This window comes from Acomys russatus, chromosome 14 (assembly GCF_903995435.1).
Source record: "Acomys russatus chromosome 14, mAcoRus1.1, whole genome shotgun sequence".
Lineage (NCBI taxonomy): Eukaryota > Metazoa > Chordata > Mammalia > Rodentia > Muridae > Acomys > Acomys russatus.
The window spans coordinates 4,862,240-4,889,010 of record NC_067150.1 but is presented as its reverse complement, the minus strand read 5'-3'; the positions used below and the strand labels follow the sequence as shown (position 1 = coordinate 4,889,010).

The following is a 26,771-nucleotide window of genomic DNA, read 5'->3' as shown; positions in this document are numbered from 1 at the left end:
ACAGAGATAAACTGCACCCTCTCCCCAATGATCCATTTTTTAGCCCTCAACTCAAACTAAACTACCAGAGGCCTGTCAAGACCAGAGACAACCAGATGGCTAAAAGCCAGCATAAAAACACCAATAACAAGAGCCAGGACAATGTGGCAACACCAGAACCCAATTACCGCACTAAAGCAAGCATGGGATATCTTAACACAGGTGAGGCAAAAGAAATAGCCTTAAATCCAATTTTATGAAGATGATAGAGCCTTTTAAAGAAAAAAAAAATGAATAAATCCTTTTTTAAAAAGCAGTGAGGGATCAGGAGAGATGCTGGGACTCGCAGCTGAACTCTGGGTGATAGTGGTTGAATGAATAGGGGGAGGAAAGGAGAGGATTCAGGAACCCTACAAGGAGACCATCAAGGCCAGCGGATCTGGAACCAAGGGAGACTATACAAACTGTTGCACCAACCAAGGACAATGCATGCAGTAAATTTGACCCCCTGTTCAGATCTAGCCAATGGACAGCTCATTCTCCATGGTTGTGGGGAGAGCCTAGAGTACCTCTGACATGAACTCTGATACCCCCAATTTGGTCCCCCTTGGTGGGGAGGCCAGATGTCACACAGAGGATTGGAAAGCAGGCTATCCGGATGAGACCTGATAGGCTGTGGTCATATGGTAGGGAAAGAGGTCTTCTGTCAGAAGTCTAAGGGAGGGGAAGAGGGCAGAAGAGGGAGGGAGAGTGGAAACAGGAAGATACAAATGAGGGACTAACAATCAGGAGGTAATCTGAATAAATTAATATAAAAAAGAAATGGGAAAATACAATTGAACAGGTAGATAGATAGATAGATAGATAGATAGATAGATAGATAGAAAGAATTAACAAAACTGACCAAAAATTGAAATAGAAGCAATAAAGAAAACAAAATCTGACAAAATCCTAGAGATAGAAAACATAGGGAAGAGAAGAGATACAAGAGAAAATTTCAGGCATGGAAGATAAGATAAAAGAAATATCTAAAAATAATTCTTGTCGCAAAACATCCAGGAAATCTGGGACACTATGAAAAGACCAAACCTAAGAATAATAGGGAAAGAAGAAGGTGAAGACTCCTAGCTCCAATGCCCAGAAAATATTTTCAATAAATTAACAGAAGAAATTTCCTCAACCTAAAGAAAGAGATGCCTATAAACACAGAAGAACCGCACAAAACACCAATTAGATTGTACCAGGAATGAAAATCTTTCTACCACATAATAGTCAAAACACTAAATATACAGAACAAAGAAAGAATATTAAAAGCTGCAAGGGGAAAAGTCCAAGTAACTTACAAAGGCAGACCTATCAGAATTACACCAACTCCTCAACAGAGACTGTGAAATCCAGAAGGGCCTGGACAGAGAAATCTTGCAGCCTCTAGGAGACAACAAATGCCAATCTAAACTACTATACCTAACAAAACCCTCAATCACTATAGATAGAAAAAACAAGATATTTCAAGACAAAACCAAATTCAAACACTACCTATCCACAAAGCCAGCCCTACAGAAAGTATTAGAAGGAAAACTCTGTCCAAAAGAGGAAACCTACATCCAAGAAAATACAGGAAATAAATAATTCTCCATCAGCAAAACCAAAAAAAAAAAAAAAAAATGGAAGCACACACAAACACAAACACACTAACACCGCCAACATCAAAATGCCAGGAATTAATAATAATTGGTCGTTAATATTTTTAACACTAACGGACTCAATTCATCAAAAAAACACAGGCTAAGAATGGTTACAAAAACAAGATCTATTATTTTACTGCATACAAGAAACAAAGATAGATATTACCTCAGGAAAAAAAGGCTAGAAAAATGTTCCACAAGAAAACAGACACAAGAATCAAGCTGGAGCAGCCATTATATAATCTAATCAAATAGACTTTCAAACACAATTAAAAGCTATAGGGAAGGACACTTCATATTCATCAAAGGTCTCAACATAACACCAGACACACTAAGTCTGTTAGAAGAGAAAGTAGGGAAGGGTTTTGAACTCACTGGCATAAGAGACAACTTCCTGAACAGAACACCAACAGCTCAGCTTCTAAGATCAACAATTAATAAATGGGACCTCTTGAAAAGGAAAAGTTTCTGTAGAGCAAAAGATACTGTCAATAGAACAAAATGGCAGGCTACAGAATGGGAAAAGATCTTCACCAGTCTTACATCTGACAAATGGCTAATATCCAAAACATATAAAGAACTCAAAACATTAAACACAACAAACCAAATTCCTCAATTTAAAAATGAGTTACAGTGCTGAACAGAGAATTCTCAATAGGTAATATAGAACGGCCACAAAGCACTTAAGGAAATGCTCAATATTCTTAGTCATCAGAGAAATGCAAATCAAAATGGCCCTGAGAGTCCACCTTACACTCATCAGAATAGCTAAGATCAAAACTCAAGTGACAGCACATGCTGGCAATGATGTGGAAAAGGGGGAACACTCCTTCAGTGCTGGTGGGAGTGCAAATTTGTACAACCACTTTGGAAATCAATCTGGTGCTTTCACGGAAAACTGGGACTACCTCAAGGCTCAGCTATATGATTCCTGAGTATATACCCAAAAGGCATTACACCATACCACAAGGGCGTTTGCTCAGCTATGTTCATAGCAGCTTTATTCATAATGGTTAGATGTTAGAAACAACCAAGATGTCTCTCAATTGAAGAATGGATAAAGAAATTATGGTGCATTTATACAATGGAATATTATTCCGCTATGTTAAGTTTTATCCCTTCTCAAAACTCTGATGGGTCTGAAGACCAGATGGTTTAGTCTTTCAATTTAGCTTAGTAGGTTAGGGGCTAAGATGTTTTTAGATCAAGATAGATGTTTGAAGTTAATAGAGATGAGATATGATAGATATTAACCTCCATTCAGAAATTTAGAGCCAACATGATAGGAGTTTGCCAAATACAAATAGCTAAACCACTATGAATGTAACATTTATATAACTTCAGATTGTCTTGTTCTTTCTGCTCTATGTAGTTTATTTTACTCATGTGTAATAACATAAATGTGTATGTTAAAAAAGAAACATAATAATATTTTTAAAAAAGAAATCATGCAATCTGCAGGCAAGTGGCTGAAACTAGAAAAGATCATCCTGAGTGAGATAACCCAGGCCCAGAAAGACACATGTGGTCCATACTCACCTGTAAGTGGATTTTAGCCATATAGTACAGGATAAGCACACTACAATGCATGGACACAAAGAAAATAAGTAACAAGGAGGATACAAGTGAGAACATTGAAGCCTCACTCAGAAGGGGAAATAGAATAGACAGAGGTAATGGTTGAAGAGAGGAACAAACTAGGAAAGGAAACACAGAGACATGAGAGGGGAGAGCAGACCTTGGGAGAGTGGGGACAGGAGGACAATAGGCCTGTAGGGAAAAGAGAAACTATGTGCAGGGGCATCTCTGTGACACACTGGAGACCTACGTCATGGTAGCCTCCCAGGCGGATGTGAGAGAGACTCTAGCAGAGACTCCTAGTAGTTGTGGCCATAGAAACTGGAAGAAGACACACTCTAACTAGACAAGCCTCTTAGTAGAGGGAAGGGAATACCAACCTGCCCACAAAAGCTGCAACCCAAATTTCACTCTGCCTGCAAGGTGTGCAAGGATAGGGCTGGAGAGATGGCTCAGAGGTTAAGAGCACTGTCTGTTCTTCCAAAGTTCCTGAGTTCAGTTCCAAGCAACCACATGGTGGCTCACAACCACCTATAATGAGATCTGGTGCCTTCTTCTGGCATGTAGGCACACATGTGTGCAGAATACTGTATAAATAATAAATAAATCTTTTTTAAAAAGATATGCAGGGATAAATATAGAGCAGATATAGCTGAGATTGAAGGAAGGTCCACCCAATGCCCAGACCAACCCAAGACACATCCCAGGGAAGAGAAACAACCCATGACATCTTGACATTATTGATACTCTGCTATGCTTGCAGACAGGAGTCAAGCGGAGTTGTCCTCTGAGAGGCTCCACCCAACAGTGCCTCAAAACAGATGCTGAGACTCACAGCCAAACATTCAGTGATGCCTAGGGAACCTAAGGGAAAAGAGAAAAGAACATGAAGGTGACAGGAAATTCACAAGAAGACTAACAGATTCAACTCACCAGGGCCAGATGGGCCTACTAAGACTGAAGCACCAACCAAAGAGCTTGCATGGACTAGACCTGTGGCCCCTATAAAATGTAGCCAATTGGCAGCTCAGGATTCATGTGCATTCCCTAGTAAGGGGAGTGTAGGCTCTCTCTGACATGAACTCTCTTGCCTGCTTTTCAATTACTTCCCCCTGGCAAGGTTGCCTTCCCAGACCACTGGGGAAGAGGGCATATTCAGTCCTAATATGACTTGATGAGCTGAGGTGGATGGTAATGAGGCTCCCCTCTTTTGAGGAGATGTGGAAGGGGAAAAGAGGGTGGAACTGGAAGGTAAGGGATAGAGAGAGAGAGAGAGAGAGAGAGAGAGAGAGAGAGAGAGAGAGAGAGAGAGAGAGGAGGAGAAGAAGAAGAAGAAGAAGAAGGAGGAGGAGGAGGAGGAGGAGGAGGAGAAGGAGAAGAAGAAGAAAGAAAAGAAAAGAATACAACATCCCTTCATGATAAAAGTCTTGGCAAAATCAGAGATTCAAGGGACATACCTAAACATAATAAAAAGCAATGTACAGCAAGCCTATAACCAACATCAAAGTAAATGGAAAGAAACTAAAAACAAATTCACCAAAATCATAAACAAGGCAAGGTTGTTTCTCTCTCTCTCTCTCTCTCTCTCTCTCTCTCTCTCTCTCTCTCTCTCTCTCTCTCTCTCTCTCTCCATATCTGTTCAATGTAGTACTTGAACTTCTAGCTAGATCAACAAAACATCTGAAGATCAAGGGGGTGGATACAAATTGTTATTTCCAGATGATATGATAGTATACATAAGCAATACCAACAAATTCTACCAGGAATCCCCTACAGTTGATAAACATATTTAGGGAAGTGGCTGTATACAAGATTAACTTTAAAAAAATCAGTAGCCCTCCTATATACAAACAACAAATGGGCTGAAAAAGAAACTTGGAAAACAACATCCTTCATAATAGCCACAAATAATATCAAATATCTTAGGGTAACTCTAACCAAGCAAGTGAAGACTTGCTTGAAAATAACTTCAAGCATTTGAGGGGAAAATTGAAACTATAAGACAATGGAAATTTTTCCCACAGTCCTGGATCAATAGGATAAATGTAAAACTAGTAAAAATGGCCATCCTACCAAAAACAATCCACAGGTTCAATGCAATCTTCATCAAAATATCAACACGGTTTTTTTGTTTGTTTGGGTTTTAGAGATAAGGTATCTTTGTGTAGCCTTGGCCAGCCTGGAACTCACAGAGATATACCTGCCTATGCTTCCCCAAGTACTGGGATTATAGGTATGTGCTACCACAGCTGGCCCAACACAGTTCTAAAGGAATAAAACTCAGCATCAAAGAGCCTCCTTATGGAGACGGCTTCAAATGTGCCAAACAAGTCACTGGGCAAAATGTCCTCGATCCTGCCACGAACAAAATTCTGCCTAAAAATGGGCAGCTTAGGTGCAGGCAGAGTCAACAGCCGAATTCTGCCAAGACAGGGTGAGCAAGTCCTCAATAGTTTCTGTCTTGCGAACAAGTCTGATAGAGATATTGGGCCAGAAAGCCAAAGATGAGGCTCCAATGTTATAGAGAGTATTGGGTTACCATTCAGGCACTAAACTGTCTCAGTCATTTTGTTCATTTGGAAGCTGCTAACCTGCACTGCTGGTTCACTCAGGAATTTAAGTCCTATTCCTTCTCAAGTCTCTGAGGGGTGTTGAAGACCAGATACATTAGTTTTAAAATCAAGTTTAGATAGTTATGTCAAAGCATCTTTTTAGATCAAGATAAAGGAATTAAGTTAATAGAGACGAGATAAGGTAGATATTGAACTTCATTCAGAAATTTAGACCCAACAAGACAGGAAAGATGTTTACTTCAAGTTTGACAAATACAAACAGCCAAATCACTATGAATGTAACATTTATAGAGCTCGTGATTGTCACATTGTTCTCCCTACTGTATGTAGTTTGTTTTATGCATGTCTAATACAATAAATTTTTTTAAAGAAAAAAAAAACTCAACTTCATATGGAAAAGCAAAACAAAAACCAGGATAGCTAAAAACAATACTGCACAAAACAAGCAAACAAACAAAACAAAACTTTTGAAGGTATCAGCATGCCTGATTTCAACCTTGACTATACCAGTATAGTAATACACACATACACACATACAAACACACACACACACACACACACACACACACACACACACACACCACACGGTATTGGCATTAAAACAGACAGATTGATCAATGGATTGAATTGAAGACACAGATAAATCCACACACCTATGGACACCTGGCTTTTTATAAAGAAGCCAGAAATATACAATAGAAAAGAGAAAGCATCTTCAACAAATGGTGCTGGTTTAACTGGATGTTTATATGCTGAAGAATGCAAATATCTATCACTGCATAAAACTCAAGTCCAAATGGATCAAAGGCCTCAGCATAAAACCAGATACACTGGACCTGATAGAAGAAAAAATGAGAAGCAGCCTTGAACTTACTGGCACAGGAGAAAACATCCTGAACAGAACACCAACAGCTCAAGCATTAAGATCAACAATTAATAAGTGGGGCCTCATGAAACTGAAAAGCTTCTGTAATGCAAAGGACACAGCAATGGAACAAAATGGGAGCCTACAGAACGGGAAAATATTTTTACCAACTCTGACAGAGGGCTAATATCCAAAATATTTAAAGAAATCATGAAACTAGACATCAACAAACCAAATAATCCAATTTAAAAATGGGGCACAGATCTAAATAGAGGATCTCAACAGAGAAATCTCAAATGGCTGAGAAACACTTAAAGAGATGCCCAACATCCTTAGCCCTCAGGGAAATGCAAACCAAAACAACTCTGAGATTCCATCTTACACCTGTCAGAATGGCTAAGATCAAAAAACACAAGTGACAACTCATTCTGGCAAGGATGTGAAGCAAATGGTACAATCCCCCATTGCTAGTGGGGATGTAAACTGGTACAGCTACTTTTGAAATCAATCTGGCAGTTTCTCAGAAAATTGGCCATTGATCTACCTCAAAACCCAGCTATACCCAAAGGATGCGCCATCCTACCACAAGGACACTTGCTTAACTATGTACATAGTAGCTTTATTCATAATAGATAGAAACTGGAAACAACTGAGACGTCCCTCAAATAAAGAATAGATAAACAAACTGTGGTGTATATACACAATGGAGTATTACTCAGCTCTTTAGAAAACAATGACATCATGAAATTTGCAAGCAAATGGATGCAACCAGAAAACAATCATCCTGAGTGAGGTAACCCAAACCCAGAAAGATAAACATGCTATGTACCTACCTATAAGTTAACATTAGCTGTTAAGTAAGGAATAATCATGCTACAATCCACTGATCCAGAGAGGCTAAGTAACAAGGAGAGCTCAATGGGGATTCCTTCCCTGAAAATGAAAAATAGATTTATTGGGTGGACTAGCGGCAGGTGAGGATAGAAACAGAAGGGATGGAGCGAGAGAGTACTAAGAGAGAGGATTGGAATGGGAGAGAGGAGCAGTTCAGGGTAAGGTAGAAACCTAGGGCAAAGGAATCTGAGGATAACTCTAGCTAAGACTTCTGGCAAGGGGGATACAGATCCTTAAACAGCCGTTTTCTGTTACCACGAAGGCCTCAAATGTAGAGATTGGTACACCAACCCAACCACAAAACCTTAGCCCTACAATTTGTTCTGCCTGTAAGATGTGTTGGGGTTAAAGGTGGTGGGGAACTTGTGGGAGAGGCCAACCAATGACTGATCCAACTTGAGCCACTTGCCCTGAGGGAACCTACACCTGACACTGCCTGGATGGCTAGGAACCAAAGGCTAAGACCAAGCCCAGAGACCTTGAACAGAACCAAACAATATTGTAAAAAAAAAAAAAAAAAAAAAAAAAAAAACAGTAAATGAAATGATTCCTAATGATATTCTGCCACAGTTGTAGACAGGAGCCTACCATAATCATCGTCAGAGAAGCTTCATCGAGCAGCTGATGGGAGCGTATGCCAAGACTCACAGCCACATATTAGGCCAAGCTCAGGAAATCTGTGATAGATAGGGAGGAAGGATTATAAGTGCCATAGGGGTTGAGGACACCACAAGAACACAACCCACAGAATCAACTAAGCAGGGCTCATTGGAGCTCTCAAAGACAAGTGACAAAAACAGACCCTGTATGAATCTGAGCTAGGTCCTCTGCATAAATATTGTGGTTGTGTGGCTTAGTGTTCTAATATGAATCCTAACAGTGGGAGCAGGTGTTGACTCTTACTCTTTAGCCTGCTCTTGGTACCTTTTCTCCCTACTGAGTTGCCTCCTCCAGCCTTGAGGGTCTCTCCCTGGTCTGATTGTAATTTGTTATGCTGAACTGAGTTAATATCCCTGGAAGGCCTGCTCTTTTGTAAAGGAAAACAGAGAAGTGAATCAGGGGGAGAAGGAAGGTGTGACTGAGGGGAAACTGCTATTGGAATGAAGTGTATTAAAGAAGAATACGTATTAGAAACACACACAGACAATGTCAATAACAATGACAAATACAGCTTTTCTAAAGACCTTTGCTATGTATGAGCACCCATCAGTCTAGCCATATACATTTTACACATACGATCTCACTTAAGTTTAAGTTTGCATTTATTCCAATAAAAAACAAAACCTGAAATCTGGGCAGGGAAAGAAGTAGTCAAATCAACTAGCAGAGGTTGTGCTGGCCTCTGATCTCAAGCGGCCTAGCTCCGCAGGTGGAGCTCTCAAAGGTGTCTCCGGAAGCCATATTTGGGTGCAATTGGTGGCTTCCTCATCTTGCCTCTTGTGACTTCATCCTATCATGGTATCCATCCTATCTGATGGGCAGCTTTTTCATAGCTTCTTGGCTAGATCACCCACTGACTGATTCCTCAAAGGCACAGTGCTTCAGTCCAGGACTCTGATCTCATTTTACACAATGTCATAGACGAGCCTCTCCATCTCACCCCTGTAAAGATTCCATATGAGATAACAAGTCTGAAGCTGTGTTGGCTTCCCTGACTTTCCTTGGCTGTATGAACCCATCTGCCAAAAAACAGCAAACACCTACTTAGCTTCTCAACGTAAGACCAGAATGGACACATCCAGTTTCCTAGACTTCCTTCTCATCGGTCTTCAGTCTTTCAGAAAATGATTGCTTTTCCTTTTTGGGATAGGTCATTACTTTGTAACTCATAATCCTTCTGCATCCACTTGCCAAGTGCTAGAAGTACAAGTGAACACAGCCATGCCCAGCATATACGTGACTTCCTTAGACAAAACTCGAATAACCATATTTCTCCTTTCCTCCTTCCCTTCTTCCCTCCCTTCCTTTCCCCCCCTCTTCCTTCCTCCCTCTTCCTCCTTCTCTCTCTCCCTCCATCTCTTTTCTGCTTTTTCCTCTCTCCCTTACCACTCCATCCATTCTCTGAGTGACTTTTGTCGACTTGGCTTCTGAAACACATCACAAACCCTCCCTTTCCCTATATCTTTACTGTCACCACCTTCACTGAAGCACCCCAAAAGGAGCAGATCTTCCCCCTTCCCCCATTGTCAATTACTATGCAACATTAAGAGTAGTTGTTTTAAATAAAACTCTGATTGAATCTCATCATGGCTTGACATTTTCATGAGTGTCTCAGTAGATTGGAATAAAACCCAAGTTCTTACTCTTGCAATCTTTTCCTTATGGACTTTGCCCTACCACAAGATGCTGTGTTTCCTTTTTATTACCCATCACAAGTCACCTTTACAAGTCACCTTTAGCATGCCCTCAGGCTAGCCCTCCCCTATAGGGAGAATTCACACAATGTTCTCTGTGAATCCATTGGCTCACAGCCAAGAACCTTGACTACCCATGGGGTGACTGCTAAGTCTCAGGAGACATCTTAGTCATGACCAGGAGAGTTCTGACTTCTAGCAATGTTGACTGCTGAACTTCTGACCCTGCACAGAATAGGCCCCACAACAAAGAATTATTTGGTTCAAATTTTGAGTGGTGAAGGGGAAAACAAAACAAAACACTTTCACTAATGCATGGCTACTTCCTTCTCCTTTCTTTCTCAGTATATATTTTAATCTTCAGAGGCTCCCATGAGTACTCTCACCTAAGTCACTCACTCCAATGGCTAAGGGCAATACCCCACAAGTATTTGACATTTGTTTTTTTCACACTTGTTCATTAGTTCAATTGCTCATTATCTGTGTATTTCTTAGATTACAGATGACATCAGCGTAAGATTACTCCCTTATTAAGCACCAAGACCAAGCACTGTGTTTTTCACAAGGAATAATGATGGGAGTACAAGATGGAAGAGGCTTTTGGGTAACCTTAATATGTGGAGGAGACTGACATTAGCAATTGCAAAGGATTTCCCTACAGTACAGTATTCAACCTTGTTTAACTGACATTCCAGTCATCAATCAAATACTCACTAAATAACTTCTGTACAGATAGACTAGTGCTAAGAGCTGCTCTATTTCCCACATGGTCTACACAACTGCTTTAAGAGTAGCAGGCTGAGGCTGAGAATCAACAAAATAGGCATTTTCTCTTAACATACAAGGGCATTAGGGTCAGCTCCAGGAGTGGGTGACAGAATCTCATAGAAAATGTGGCCTAGGGACAGAAAATAAGATCTGCTCCAAACTGACCTCTCAGTAAGGACATAAAATAGAGTGCCTGGGCAAAATCAAACACTCTGTATGAAGCAGGCAGCAAGTCACAGGGTAGGAGTGCACTTCACTGTTTTGGAATCTAAAAGTAGAGATGAAGCAAAGTTAGAGATGGTTCCATGGTCAAGAGCAAGCACTGCTCTTCCGTAGGACCAGAGTTTGGTCCCTAGCACCCACATCAGGTAACTCACCAGCACATATGACTCCAACTCCTTGGGATCTGATAGGTTTGGCCCCTACCTGCATTTACATGCACATGCCCACACAGTCACGGGTACACACACATACACATAAAAAATAATCATAGTTAGCAAAATCAAGGTGCAGTTCAAGTACCATTGACTAGCCCACAGTATGTTGCTACTTCTCAAATTCTGGCAAAATGGAAAAATTAACACAGGAGTGCTTTTCATAATAAAACACCTTGGACCATCATAATAAGATCCAAGATGTTTTCCGTGTTGGTGGAAATTCTAGCAGCAGGTCCAAGTGACTATTCCCCTAAGGAGGTTAGTATTGAAAATGAAGTTCACATTTTGACCACACGAGATTACAAAGCTCTCTCGGTTCCTGCCTTGAGAGACAGAAGGCTACCATCCAGTCTTTCTGTCTTACCAAAAAAACATTGGTTTTATTCTGAGCAACAATAGCTTCAATTAAATGCATTTTCAACCTCCCTCTCATCTGTGTATGACTAAAGCTGTTTGCAACCCCCAGCTTCATGCAACAAAACTGTGGCCAAGTACATGGATTATCCTATAGATATCCAGGAAGACTAAGAGATCAATGAAAGCTGGAGAGATTTCCCCCCACCTACTCACCCCCTTGCCCCATTTCTGCCAGGAATCACCCTAAGGTCAGTGTGACCTTCAGACAAGAAGCTGTGACTAGAAGCCATGAAATAAAAGTTGCCTAGCACAAAGATAGAAAGAGCAGAGATCTCGGGTGGACAGGTAGAACTACCACACCACTCGTGGCATGCTTTCTATAGATTGGCCATTTTCACTTGTTTTGTCTGTTTTTACACATGAGACCTAACAGTATATCTTTGCTTGTATTCACAACTAAGCTGTTTTTTCATTACATGTGGCTTTCAACTGATACAGAAAGTCAGGGAGCAGGGTGAGTGGGCTTCAGTCTGATTTAGATTTTGTTCTCACACTCAAACACACATATTCCCTGGGATACAGGCTGACTCTTCACTGGTTGGTGGCAGAACAGGACAAACGTGAGCAGACAGCAGCTTCCTGTGCTTAGGTTACCTGTAGACAACTGTATCTTCTCGGGAGATTCACCCTGGCCATGCTGTCAGTCACCCTGGCCATGCTGTCACCCTGGCCATGCTGGTTCTCCAGCTCACTTTGAAGAGGGAGCCATATTGAAAGGTCTCTACGACAAGAATCTGAAGGAACTGACTGTAAACTCCATGTTATCTCAACCTACTAGCCAGCAACAAGCAAGTGTCCGCTGTCTAACAGCCACAGGGGAATGGATTCCGCCAACAGCCTTCACAGACTTAGAAGTTCAATCCTGAGTCTACCTTCAGAAGACGGTGTAGCGCATGTGATGCCTTGGATTAAGGCTTCTGAGTGCCTGTACAAAGAACCCAGCTGTGCTGGACTGGACCTGTGGCACAGAAACTGTGAGAAAATATATTCCGCCCCTGAGTTTCTGGCTATTTTTGATGCAAAATTAGACTGCTAACAATAGAAGTGAAGTTGATGCATGGTTCTGAGATTTCCTCTGGCTGTGGTGCAAGTTACCAGGCCATTACCAAATAAGCTGAGCAAGTAAGAGAGAAATAGACTTCATCGGTAATTCCCAACACAATGCATGAAACTTTGACTGCCTGACGCAGCTCCCATAAATTCTTCAGGTATAGTCATGTGTTCACTCTCTCCCTTCCACTCTTTTTAAAACTTATTTATCTATTTACATCCCAAATGTAGCTCTCCCTCCTCTCCTCCCAGCCCCTCCCTCTCCCCTCCCCTCCACCTCATCCATCCTTCCTCCCTTTCTCTTCAGAAAAGGGGAAGCCTCCCATGAATATGAACCAGCCTTGGCATATCAAGTCACAGTAAGTAAGGAGCATCTTCTCCTATTGAGACTAGACAAGGCACTTAAGTAAGGGGAAAGGGTCCCAAAGGTAGGCAGCAGAGCCAGGGACAGCGCCTGCTTCTGCCTTAGGAGTCCCACATGAAGACCAAGCTTCACAACTGTTATGTACAAGCAGAGGGCCTAGGTCAGTCACATGCATGCTCTCTGGTTGGCAGTTCAGTCTCTCTGAGGCCCGTTAATTGGTTCTGTAGGTTTTCTTGTGGTGTCCTTGACCTCTCTGGTTCCTTCAATCCTTCCTTCCCCTCTTCCACAGGATTCCCCAACCCGTTTGCAAGCACAGCAGGATGCCATTAATAGTGTCAGGGGTTGTCTCTCTCTTGGCATGGGTTGGGCCCTCCTTGTTACTCAGCTTCTTTGGGTGTGTGGACTGTAGTTACATTTACCCAGAGTTCTGCAGGGCCGATGGCCAAGGCCTGCTTCCTCACAGGCTAAGCTGTGCTAGTGCACTGCTGCCCCAAAGGTGGATATCATGTGTTAATGCACCTTCTGAAGAAGAAAGAGGCAGACAAGAAATATTCCAGATCCACATTCACCCAAAGAGATTGTGAAAACTAAGTAAACACTGAAACTCTCAGACAAAAGGGTGCCACGAGACTGCAAAACACAGTTATTTATTTACATACTTGCAGGATCTCAGGCTCCAGGTGGAGGAAGGCCTTGGAAGCACTTATGAAATTCAATCTATAACACTTGAAGTAAATACATCAAAGGACAGCGTGTTCTTTGGTTTTCTAAATAGGAACAGCGCCATTGGATAGATGCATGCCTTTCCACTCTGGTATTGAGAAGAAAGGTGAGCTAACACCACAGTGAAGCCAGAGGGATGGCCATACTTTGCTCTGCACCACATGGGTCTGGAAGTCCACAGCTCTGCCCTGAGCAAACACTGGTCAGAAGGTTTATGTCAACATGTCCTAATAGCTAATAAGTTTTAACTTTGTGACCTTGGTTTACTCCGAGTAAAAACCTGACTTGTTTAAAACATGTCATCACAACTGGCAGCATCACAACATCATCAACTCACAAGATAAATTAGTATTAAAAAGACATTGCCTAAAATGGAGATGTGCTAAAAATATTTGCATTTTATGTTGCTACAATCTATTTAGTGTGGTATACGGATTTTGTTTTTCTTTCTCTTAGAAGAGAAAAACAAAACATTGTAAGAGCAAAACACAGATAAGTACTTACAAGACAATTGAAAAAAGAAAACTGCATTATTTTGGAATTTTTTAAACAATTCCAAGTGTTCTGTCAGTGACTCCAAACTGCAATTAAAATATTTATATATTTAGAGCTCTTTCTGAATAGATTTCATTTTAAGCTTCTAATTTTATACTGATATATGAGAGATATAAATTTTCAAAGTTCTACCTTACCATAGTGGACTCTTAGTGCATGTCTGAGGCATCATCAAAATAACTGAACATATCTGACCACTATTTCTAATTTCCAGAGGCAATATGACCATTGAAACCTCAAATTTCTATATTGTTATGAAAATCAGTAGCTATTTCACATGTTGAAATTTACTTTGAAAACAATATACCACTGGGCACATAGTTTTCAAAGAATATGTTTTTTAATGTGGAGGATCTCCAGAAATTGGGAATTGATCTACCTCAAGACCAAGCTACACCTAATTCCTGGGCACACACCCAAAAGACAAGCCATCCTACCACAAGAGCACATGTTCAATTATGTTCATAGCTACTGCAGTCATAACAGAAAGAACAACCTAGATGGTCCTCAGCCGAGAAATGGATAAAGAAAATACAGTACATTTACACGATGGTATTACTCAGCTCTTTTTTTGTTTTTTAAAGACATCATGAAATGTTCAGGCAAATGGATGCAACTAGAAAAAAAGAATCCTGAGTGAGGGAGCCCAGACTCAGAAAAACATAGTGTGTACTCACTTATAAGTGAGCGTTCGCTGTTAAGTAAAGGATAACCATGCTACAATCCACTGACCCAGAGAAGCTAAATAAATAGGAGAGCTCAAGAGGGCCACACAGGTCTTCCTGAAGAAATAGAACATAGACTTTGCAGGTAAACTGGGGCAAGTGGGGGTGGGAGCAGGAGGAATAAGGTGGGGAGGGATGGAGGAAGAAAATACTAAGAAGGACGAACTGGGGGTGAGGAGGGGACTACTGGGGATGATGTAGAAATCCAGTGAAGTTAAAACTCCCTGGAATCTATGAGAATGCCCCTAAAGAAGCCTCCAAGTAACAGAGGATGTGCAGCCCCAACCGGCCAGCTTCTGGACCCAGGCAAGGCTCCCAAACAGTGGGGCTAGGACATCAGCCCAGCCACACAACCTTCAACCCATAGTATGTCCTGCCTGCAAGATGTGCTGAGGTAAAGGTGGCACAGACCTTATGGGAGTGACCAACCAATGACTGGTCCTACAAGAGGCCCATGCCATGAGAGGGAGCCCATCCCTGACATTGCCTGGATGGTCAGGAACCAGAGACTAGATGGTCCAGAGACCTAGGATAGAGAATGAGTCCTAATGATATTCTGCTTTACCCACAGATTAGTGCCTCGTCCAATTGTCTGTCATTAGAGAAGCATCATCCGGCAACTTATGGGAGCAGATACGGAGACCCACAGCCAAATGTGAGGCAAAGTCAGGGGATCCCCTCTAGGAGCCAGATAGGAGGAGAGCACAAGCCACAGAATCAACTATCCAGGCCTCACAGGGGCTCACAGAGACTATAGTGGCGATCACAGGCCCTGTGTGGGTCTGAGCTAGGTCCTCTGCATGGAAGTCGTGGTTATGTTCTTTGGTGGTTTTGTGGAACTCCTGGTAGTGGGAGTGAGCATATCTCTGGCTCTTTTGCCTGCTCTTGGGACCCTTTTACTCCTACTGGGTTGCCTTGACCAGCATTGATATCAGAGTCTGTGCCTAGTCTTATTGTAATATGTTATGCCATGTTCAGCTGATATTCTTCGGATGCTGCTCTTTTTTTCTTTTTGAAAGGGAAATGGAGGAAGAGTAGATCAGGGGAGAGAAGAGGTGGTGAGGGAACTGAGAAGAGTGGAGGTAGGGTCAGGTTGTAATGTATGTAAAGAATAAAATTAAAATTAAAAAAACGAAAACAACAAAAAGCATACTTCTTCAACAAAATATACTTGTGCCAATTCAAGATCATGAAAATTCAGATATTTAGACTTGAATACATTTAAATTATTCACCATTTCTAAAGAACAGCAAGGAAAATTAGCAAGGAATGGTGTCTTTTCTAGTTATTGAAACCAGCAACGTTAATAGAAAGAGGCTCCATTGTATACGATCTATTTTAGTTTGCTTTCTAGTGCTGTGACTAACACCAATTCCTAAAAGCCACTGTGTGGGAGAAAGAGTTCCTTTAACTTATATATTACAACCCATCACCAAAGGAAGCCAAGGCAGGAGCCTGGAAACAGGAAGGGAAGCCGAGACCAGGGAGGGAGCTGCTTCCTCCCTGCTCCTGGCTGGGCTTATATTCATCTCCCTTTCTTCAGCCGAGGCCACCCGCCGAGGAATGGCATCGCCCACAGTTGGTCAGTCCCTCCCATGTCAATCCTCAATCAAGAAAATACCTCACAGACACATCCATAGGCCAGTCTGATGAGGACAATTCCAAAACTGAGACGCCTTTTTTTCCAGCTACAACAACCAAGATCAGCCATCACGCAGTCTTTTACAAACAAGGTCAATTGTCCGTAGACAGCGACGTATAGCTTCATCGGAAAGTGTGCCTTCAGTGGTGGCATTCTCAGTCCGCAGAGAGGAATATTTCTAAGAGGACAGTCATTGGTGACCATGGACACATAATCCACATACTGAGAATATGTGACTGCTGAGCACTCACTCCTAGAGAGATCTGTATCACCCGATCTAGAGGCCCCAGAGAGCATCGTGGAAGATGTTCGGAACAAATGTGAGAGTCAGAGAATGGGAGGGAGTATCGCCAAACCTTGCCATCCATATACAATATTGCAGTTCTGAACGCACTGGATACCTAGAGAGGTAAACCGACCCTTCCACACTCCATCGCAGACAGAGGAGGTGCCAGTGAGGCCACACCATTTCTGAGGACGTCTTGGCTGTGAGCAATTGCTGGAGGAGTGAAGAAGATAGGGTTCGGAGGAAAAGTAAGGCAACAACAAGGGGCGAACACAAGCATAGTACATTGCATTTGGGTATGAAGCTGTCAAAAATAAAATTAGTTTAAAAAACAAATGTAAGTTTTATTTAATTTCCTCGAAGGAAGTTGTCCTTTTGAAAAGAAAAAAATCACGAGTCTTTTAATTAAAGTAGTTACTTCTGAATTTATGTAAATATTCTTCTAGATATTTCCAGGCATTCTTGAAAACATTGCGATATCCCTGACATCAAGTTAACTATCTAGAATAGACCTAGGATTAACATAAACTACAAATAAAGTGTTGAAATCTATAATTCAGGTTCCACAATTAATGTGAGAAAGAAAGATGAGTTATTTGAGGTACCTCATGTGATCAGAAACAGCTTTCTTAAAGATCAGTGCTCAATTCACCAAATTCCTACCTTCATCGCATCTTTTCATAGATAGAAATCATACACAAGCCTACTTCAGGCTACTTTTACCTTGCAGAGCTAAAGCCTTCTATCTTGATCAAAGTTCACAGAAGAGCAGGCTGAACCGCGCAGGCAGGCGTCATCACCCATTAGCCATACAGGGGGCATGCTCTGCTTTGTTGGAGACCTGAGACCCCCAAACTAGTGGTGTACATCTAGCCGCTGCTTTCTTGATTTGTTAGTTCTGGCCGGTGTGCCAAAGGAAAGCCTGCATATGATGATGCACTTGAGAACACTGGTTTGTCTTGCTTTCCATTTAACACTTGAGGTGGAGAGCAACAAAAGGGAAGGTGGGGGGAGCGCACAGCTCTTTGGGGTGCCCTTCCTAGCACAGGCAGCCTCTGCTTCCCAAGACAGCTCGCACATATATCGTAATTGCTATTCTCTTTTAATTAATTATTTGTTTATATTTTATGTACATTGGTGTTCTGCCTGCACTTATGTCGGTGTGAGAGTGTCACATTCCCTGGAACTGGAACTACAAACAGTTGCCATGTGGTTGCTGGGAACTGAACTCAGGTCCACTGAATGAGCAGCCAGTGCTCTTAACTGCTGAGCCATCTCTCCAGCCTCTGTAATTGCTATTCTTATACAGCTGATTATTTTTCTGTGTTCTTTTTTCTTCTTTTCTCTTCTTCTTTCCCTTTCTGTCCTTCCTCCTTCTCTCGCCTCCCCCCCCCCCACCACCACCCCCCCCATCCCTTCCTTCTTAAAATACAGTTGAACACTTTTGGAAATGACTTTTAGTGCTGGAAAAGCAACAAAAATGTCCTAGCAAACACAAGGGGTTTGACAATCATAACTAGATGCCAATAGGCAAACTGTGTAACTCTAGCTTAGGCCATTGTATCCATGTCTGAAAATGAAAGTAGAAAGGCCTTCATGGGCTTCTTGTGAATGGTATTAAATGACACCTGCTCTTGAAGCCTTCAGATCTTATGTATTTAGGGATTGTTATAAATTGTTATAAATTGTATATGCCACCAAATTAGAGACACCTTAGTCCTGACTAACTGGAGCATTTTTTTTTTCCAGGATCTTGCACTTGCCTACCTAAACCCCTGGAGTCATCATTATTAAAGTTGATGCCTAAATGAAAGCTAAAGTGTGAGGGGGAAAAGGCTTTAAAATTCTCAACTCCACTGTCTGCCAAGGCAAACAATCCACTTGCTAACATATCAGAAGTTTTGCTTATCAGTTAAGGAATAAAACCAAAACTGGTTGAGGATTAGGGAACTTTAAGGGAAGGGGAGGGTCTGGATAGCCTGCTCACCTCCCTCAACGTGTTATGATTTAACCCATTGTTTACTTTCTTAGCTTAAATATAAGTACTGTCACAGCTGGACTTGCTCCTCCTGAGGAGATACTCTAGATGAAGCTGGGCAGACAAGCAGGTGGGTCAGCGTAAGGCCGGCTTCCCCACCTGCCCACCGCTGAAGGCTCGCTTCCGCCACCTGCCCACTGTGGAAGGCCGGCTTCCCCCACCTGCCCAGGAAGGCTGGCTTCTCCCACCTGCCCACCCTGGAAGGCTGGCTTCCCCCACCTGCCCACTGTGGAAGGCCGGCTTCCCCACCTGCCCACCGCGGAAGGCCGGCTTCCCCCACCTGCCCACTGTGGAAGGCTGGCTTCCTCCACCTGCCCACCACGGAAGGCCGGCTTCCCTACCTGCCCACCGCGGAAGGCCGGCTTCCCCCACCTGCCCACTGTGGAAGGCCGCCTTCCCCCACCTGCCTACCACGGAAGGCTGGCTTCTCCCACCTGCCCACCGCGGAAGGCCGGCTTCCCCCACCTGCCCACTGTGGAAGGCTGGCTTCCCCCACCTGCCCACCGCGGAAGGCTGGCTTCCCCCACCTGCCCACCACAGAAGGCTGGCTTCCCCCACCTGCCCACCGCGGAAGGCTGGCTTCCCCCACCTGCCCACAGTGGAAGGCCGGCTTCTCCCACCTGCCCACCGCGGAAGGCCGGCTTCTCCCACCTGCCCACCGCGGAAGGCTGGCTTCCCCCACCTGCCCACAGTGGAAGGCTGACTTCCCCCACCTGCCCACCGTGGAAGGCCGGCTTCTCCCACCTGCCCACCGCGGAAGGCCGGCTTCCCCATCTGCCCACTGTGGAAGGCCGGCTTCCCCACCTGCCCACTGTGGAAGGCCGGCTTCCCCCACCTGCCCACCGTGGAAGGCCGGCTTCTCCCACCTGCCCACCGCAGAAGGCTGGCTTCCCCACCTGCCCACTGTGGAAGGCCGGCTTCCCCCACCTGCCCACCGTGGAAGGCCGGCTTCTCCCACCTGCCCACCGTGGAAGGCCGGCTTCCCCACCTGCCCACTGTGGAAGGCTGGCTTCCCCCACCTGCCCACTGTGGAAGGCTGGCTTCCCCACCTGCCCGCTCTTCTTGCCTTTTGCTTCCACTAGTGAAGGACTTAGTAAATGCTGAGGATGTGCACAGCTGTGAGTGTTCAGGCACATGAAACTGTCCAGTATCAGATGACACCATTTCATTTAACTTTTATTTGTTTCTAGTAGGGAATATATTGAGGAATGGTTTTTTATCCTTTTATATAAAATCAAAGCTGTGGTACAAACAAGATAATGTGGTCAGACAATTGAGCAATATTCAGTCAGTACTAATCATGGTTTGAAACAACTGGCAGTTTTTTTTTTTCCTGTTAACTGAGTTCAGTATCCTGAATCTTGTGTGTTCCTAAAGCTGTGTGCTGGAAAGCCAGTACTAAGTGCTCCCTGGAGCTGTGTGCACAGTGGGGGTTTGTGAGTTCTGTGTACACACTTGAGAGATGGGTGAGTTCAGTGTGGGTCTTCATAAGGCAACAGGAAAGATGACTATTGCTTAAGGTGGCCATGGTCCTTCGCAATGACAGATGGGAGAAATGCCTGCAGCATGGACGAATGCCACTGGTGTGCCATTCCTGAGTACAGTGATGAGTGACTCTGCTTCTGAGTCAGATTAACTAGAATGGCTGGGAAAATGCCTGAACACATCATGATTTAGAAATCTATGTGTAAACATTTCTGAAAGAGCAAGACTTGCTGAAGAACAACACCCGATGAGTCTCCTCTGCTGGTTCTGAGTTTAGATGGACAGGAGTTCAGTGGGTACGGAGATATGCCGGAATTTACTTAAGAAGGATCTTGAACTCCCATGCACGATACCACTAACTCCTAGAGAAAGAACAGAGGTGAGTGCAGGAAACAAAGGCCCTCCCTCAGGGCTCCACCTGAGGAAACCACTGAGAGCAGCCCGGCTGTGTGTTAAACATCAAGCAACAGACTAGAAGTGACCTTTCTGAATGGAAAGCCCACTCCACTGATCTACTTCCTACTCCAGCTCCATGTTTTTTTGTTTTGTTTTGTTTTTGAAACAAGGTTTCTCTGTGTGGCCTTGGCTGTCCTGGACTCACTTTGTAGACCAGGCTGGTCTCGAACTCACCTGCCTCTGCCTCCTGAGTGCTGGGATTAAAGGCATGTGCCACCACTGCCCGGCTCCAGCTCCATTTTTAACTTTATCCAGATCCCAGAAAATTCCTTGAAAGGGCAGTCCACAATCAGTGCCACCAGTCTCCTTTTCCTACAAGACTAACTGCAGAAATTACCAAAGATTTGGGGACCATAGAAGAACCTAGATGAATGTATGAACTCTCTAAACATGCAGTCTTCGATGAAATCCACATGGCTGCTCCTGCTCTGCTGTCTTCTGAGCCAACCTCAAACAGCCTTTTATGCTCCTCTGATCCTATGAAAGCTGTTGGTGGTGGTGACAACACTGATTTCTACTAAGGCAAATCTAACCAGCACCTCTGCTCCTCCTCCTGACCACCCAAGCACTGTTGGACAGAGGCCTGTTCCCTTCTTCTTGATTCCAGAACACTCCCTCTGTGGCCTGTTTGCCTCATCTCCATAGCTCCCTACCATTTTCTCTTCTGGTTTTTCCCTACAGGAAGTTCTCCAAGACACCCCAACCATGATGTCCAGAGCTGGAATATTTCATGTTCCATGGCAAAGGGGCAATGTAGGCAATCTATTTTAAGAGGGTAGATTACCCTGTACATTCCAGATAGAACAAATATTTTCACAAAGACTCTTTTTAAAGGGAGACCTACAAATAACACCAGTAGTAAGACAGTTGACGAATGACAGAAGAGGTTGATGTCACATGAAGAAAGGCCCAGAAGCTAATGGATACAGCTGACATTTAGAAGCTGAAATAGACTTTCCCATGAAGCCACCCAAGTTAGCACCATTATTCAGGCCCTAAGAGGACCTTGGCTGTAGAGTTATGACCTTCAAATCCATAAAGAAATGATGGGCTGCTAACCTAAGCCACTAAGCCTACAGAAGGCACTGAGCTACTGCCCTCTCGATCAGCTGAACTCTGGCCTGGCAAATATCACTGTGGTTCATTCCTAGGATACCTGACCTCTGGATCTCTGCACAACCCCCAGTTTTCCCAGTTTTGAGGCAACAAAATAAAACCAAACACTGACATCCCCAAGAATCATTTCTCTAGATCAGATTTTGCCTCTAAATCTGGATTCGGGCAAGCAACAGTTGACCTGACATTTTCATTTGAATGTACAGAGGGTTTTGTAAAGTTAACATGTATCAAGATGCACAGGATGTTTGCCCCATGTTTCATGTACTTACCAATGGAAGCTCCTCTTTAACTTCCAGCTTCACAAGCCAAAGACCTCAGTCATCCTTAAAATGTTTTCCTCACGTCCTTCATCCTATCTACCCCACTTGGTGGGCCTCAAAATAAACCTCAAATCTAACAGTTCTCTCCACTTTCTTTGTCCTTATTTTGAATAGAGTGACCATTGTGTCTCACCTTGGGTCTTAGCATTATCCAGCCTCTAACCTCGTGATCTAGGCCCAAGCCAGCAACCATGTTTCTCCTACAGTATGTGTAAAGCCAAGGCCCTTGCATTAAAATCCTAGAAAGGTTCTTTCATTTCCCAGAAGGGACAGTCTTTACAATAATGCCCACATGCTGCCCCAGGGTCTGCTTCTCCACTTGTGGTATCCAGGTCACTGGGCACCAGGCTGGACTGTAGAGAGTTAAGCTTAGTCCAGCAGGTGGGCCCAGTGCAGGATCTCCATTGGTGGTGAGTGCTGGAGAACAGCCTTCTCCAGAGACAGTTTCAGTGAGACAGCTCATTAAATTAGGGGGGAACAAAGGCCTTCAGGGGAGTGGGTAGAGGCTTCTGGGGTGACTGTGTTTTATTGGCTGGGCACGAGGTGCTGGGAATGCCTTATCTGCATGAAGAGGAATTCCAGGTGCTTGCTAAGCATGAAAGAGGAAGTTTAACCTGTATCCTGGCTGCCAGGCTACGTAACTACCTGTAGGGTGTCGAAGGTGGGGAAGTACAAAGCTCCATGTGCAGGGATGTACAGGGACATGCAAGGATGTGCAGGCACAGGGCAGGAAGGGAGAAGTCCTATGCCTTCTGGTTTGAACACTCTTGCTTCAGGCTGGCTCGCCCCATCACGAGTCTCCCCAAAAGGATCCCTCAACTTCAGATGCTTCTCTGACAGTCCCTCCCACCACTTCCAGACTCAGCATCTCTCCTTCTTCACGGGTCTTGTTCTTTCTAGAGCACTGAGCCTTTGTAACTGCCTTTCCTTCTATCCTAAATTGGGCCATGGAAATGCTGTAGTCCATTCCTTTCACTTCTAGGTTTTCTGTAAAACACTGACCCACTGTATTTTGGATGTATCATATCTGAAAAACCAAGATGTCATAGTAAAATAACAATGGTGGCATATACTCTAGAACAGTACCCAGTGTTTGGTGTATGATGTGCATATGCATTATGCATTTATGTGTGCCTTCCAGTCACTAATTTAATACTCATTTTATGACTGCTAGTAGTGTTAGTATGTCCCCTATTTGAACGATTTTATTAATAAGAAAACCAAGGCACAGAAAGGCTAAGATAATTGCTCAGATTATCAGATCTTAAAAAAACCACAGAGACTTCCATGACCATCAACCTCTACCACTTTTTAACCAGATGACAACCATTCAGTGCAACTTTATAGAGACCAAGGAATACTTAAGTATGAAATAGTGTAAGATAGAAAATTTTTAGTTACTAGGTAAATGTGTTCCTTGTCCAATCAAAAGATAAGTCACCATTTCACATACAACTTTGTTTTTGTCATATTTTTCTCCAACATGACTTTTGTCAACATGACTTCCAAAGGCCAAAGCCTAAAGAAACTTCCAGATTCTCCCCCACACTGCCTGAATGAAGACCTGGTCTTCATGCTGCTGTGAGCCTCTGCTTTTTATGTCATGTGATATGAAAAAAATGTGGTCAAATGAGCATCATTTGGGAAACATGCAGCATTCTAGATGAGGTCCCACCTGTCAAAGATAGAAGTCCATGTCTTTACAGCCACAGCAGTAGACAAGCATTTCAGATGACTGGAAATGACCTAAGATTTACTCTTGCAGATTGACTGTTATTTTTAATTTTTTATATAATTTATTCACATAACATCCCAATTGTTGTGCCCTCATTCATGTCCTCCCATTCCCACCCTCCCTCCGTTTCCCCCCTATTTCCCTTCCCCTAGTCATCTAACAGGGAGATACCCCTCCCCTACCATCTAACCAGAGCCTATGAGGTCTCATTAGGATAGCCTGCATTCTCTTCCCCTGTGTGCCTTCAAGGCTGCCCCACCAAGGGGTAGTGATCAAATCACAAGCACGAGAGTCCATGTCAGAGGTGGTCCCCTGCTTACTAGGGGATCCACATGGAGAATAAGCTGTCCATCAGCTACATCTGAACAGGGAGTCTAGGTTCTCAGCATGTATTGTCCTTGGCTGGTGCATCCATTTGTGCAGGTTTGTTGGCTTTGATGGTCTCCTTCAGGAGCTCCTGTCACCTCTTTGATCTTCTGTCCCCTGACTCTTCTATATAACTCTCAGTGCTTTGCCCAGAGTTTGGCTGTGAGTTTTAGCATCTGTCCCGATCCCCTGCTGGGTGGAGTCTTTCAGAGAACCTCTACGTTGAGCTAATATCCACTTATAAGTGGGTATATACCATGCATATCTTTCTGGGTCTGGGTTACCTCACTCAGGATGATCTTTTCATAGTTCCATCTGTTTGCCTGCAAATTTCATGATTTCCTTGTATTTGGTAGTTAAGTAGTATTCCATTGTATAAATGGACCACAGTTTCTTTATCCACTCTTCAGTAGAGGGACATCTAGGTTAAAAAAGACAGCATCTTCAACAAATTGTACTAGTTTAACTGGATGTCTATGTGTATAAAAATAGATCCATATGTATCACCCTACACAAAACTAAAGTCCAAGTGGATTTAAAAAAATCTCAAAATAAAACCAGACATACTAAATCTATTAGAAGAGAAAAAGTGGGGAAGAGCCTCAAACTCATTGGCATAGGAGACAACTTCCTAAACAGCTTAGGCTCTAAGATTAAAAATTGATAAATGGGACCTCATGAAACTGAAAAGCTTCTGTAAAGCAACAGACACTGTCAACAAAACAAATGGCAGCCTACAGACTGGGAAAAGATTTGCACCAACCCTACATCCAACAGAGGGCTAATATCCAAAATATATAAAGAACTCATGAAACTAAACACCAACAAACAGAAAATATCCATTTAAAAATGGATGGGGCACAGAGCTAAACAGAGAATTCTCAACAGAGGAATATTAAATGGCCAAAAAGCACTTAAAGAAATGTTCAACATTTTTAGTCATCAGGAAAATGCAAATCAAAACAACTCTGAAGATTCCATCTTGCACCTATCAGAATGGCTAAGATCAAAAGCTCAAGTGACAGCACATGCTGGCAAGGATGTGGAGAAAGGGGAACACTCTTCCATTGCTGGTGGGAGTACAAACTGGTACAACCACTTTGGAAATCAATATGGAGTTTCTCAGGAAATTGCAAATAGTGCTACCTCAAGACCCAGCTATACCACTCCTGGGCATATACCGGAAAGATGCTCTACCATACAACAAGGACATTTGCTCAACTATGAGGGTAGCAGCTTTATTCATAATGGCCAGAAGTGCTATTTTGTATACCTAGGACCTGTTACTGCCTTGGGAAAGCAGCTTCTTGCTTTCTTGAACTGGAGTGACTGGTTTACACATGGAAAGCAAAGAAGTCATTTATGATGCCAGTAGATAGAAGTTGTTGCCTTTAGGTGTCTTGGCCCCAGACCATAAATTCCTGATATTTTTACAAACTGCAACACATATGAGGATGAGTTTTTCCTTGTGTTCCTTATACAGACACACAAATAACTGCATATAGGGAATACTGGCATGGGTTTAGGAGGGAAACACTGATGGTTCCAGCAGCAAGGGTGCTCATATTCAGACGACAGTCAGGTAGTCAGCTTTTCACCCATTCCTACTCACATCCTGAGGGAATAAGAGATTGTTATGAAAAGTGCTTAGGTATCATCTTGTTCTCTTTTCTACAGGCAAAGTAGCTTACACACATTGTATTTTGGTAATTCAATGAGAAACAGTTTACCAAGCTCTATAAATACTATGAGATAACTCACCACCATGTTGTAGGTAGTGATCTCTGTGGGAAAGGAGAGCTATGATTGTCTTAGAACACACAGAACTGAGAGTGAGGCTGAGATCTAATGCCATCCACAACGTCATGCAGCTCATCTATGCCCAGCTACCACCAAGACAGCAAGTCTATTGAAGGGGGTCTGGGATGGAGGACTGTCCTCTGGGGAGCCTCGTAGAGCGTGTTGGTAAGGTTTTTGCGAAGCTCTGCACATGATCCAGACCCTTGCTAGCATCCTTAAGGCCATCTGAGCCGAAGGCCACAGAACCAAGTGGCTCTAAATGGGATCTGCAAAGAGAAAGTATCTTAGTTTTCTATTGTGATAAAGACCATGACCAATATCAACTTGGGGATGAAAGAGTTGGTTGTGGTTATAGTTCCATATCATAGTCCATCACTGAGGGAAATCAGGGCAGAAACATAAAGGCAGGAGCAGAGGCACAGGCTGTGGATGAGTGCTGCTTACAGACTTGCTTAGTTGGCTTTTTTCTCACACCCAAGACCACAAGCCCAGGAGTTCATCTAGCCACAGTGAGTGGGCACTTCCGGGGATACTATTGCCTACATCTACCTTCAAGC

The 26,771-nt window shown here is 43.3% G+C and overlaps 1 protein-coding gene across 1 annotated transcript; it reads left to right on the top strand.

Annotated features, from left to right (window-relative positions):
* Positions 1-95: 95 nt before the first annotated feature.
* On the top strand, positions 96-20,037 carry LOC127198708 (uncharacterized). Its single transcript, XM_051156768.1, has 2 exons — positions 96-201; positions 19,049-20,037. Exons 1-2 carry the CDS (start codon positions 96-98, stop codon positions 20,035-20,037), a joined length of 1,095 nt encoding a protein of 364 aa, XP_051012725.1.
* Positions 20,038-26,771: the final 6,734 nt, after the last annotated feature.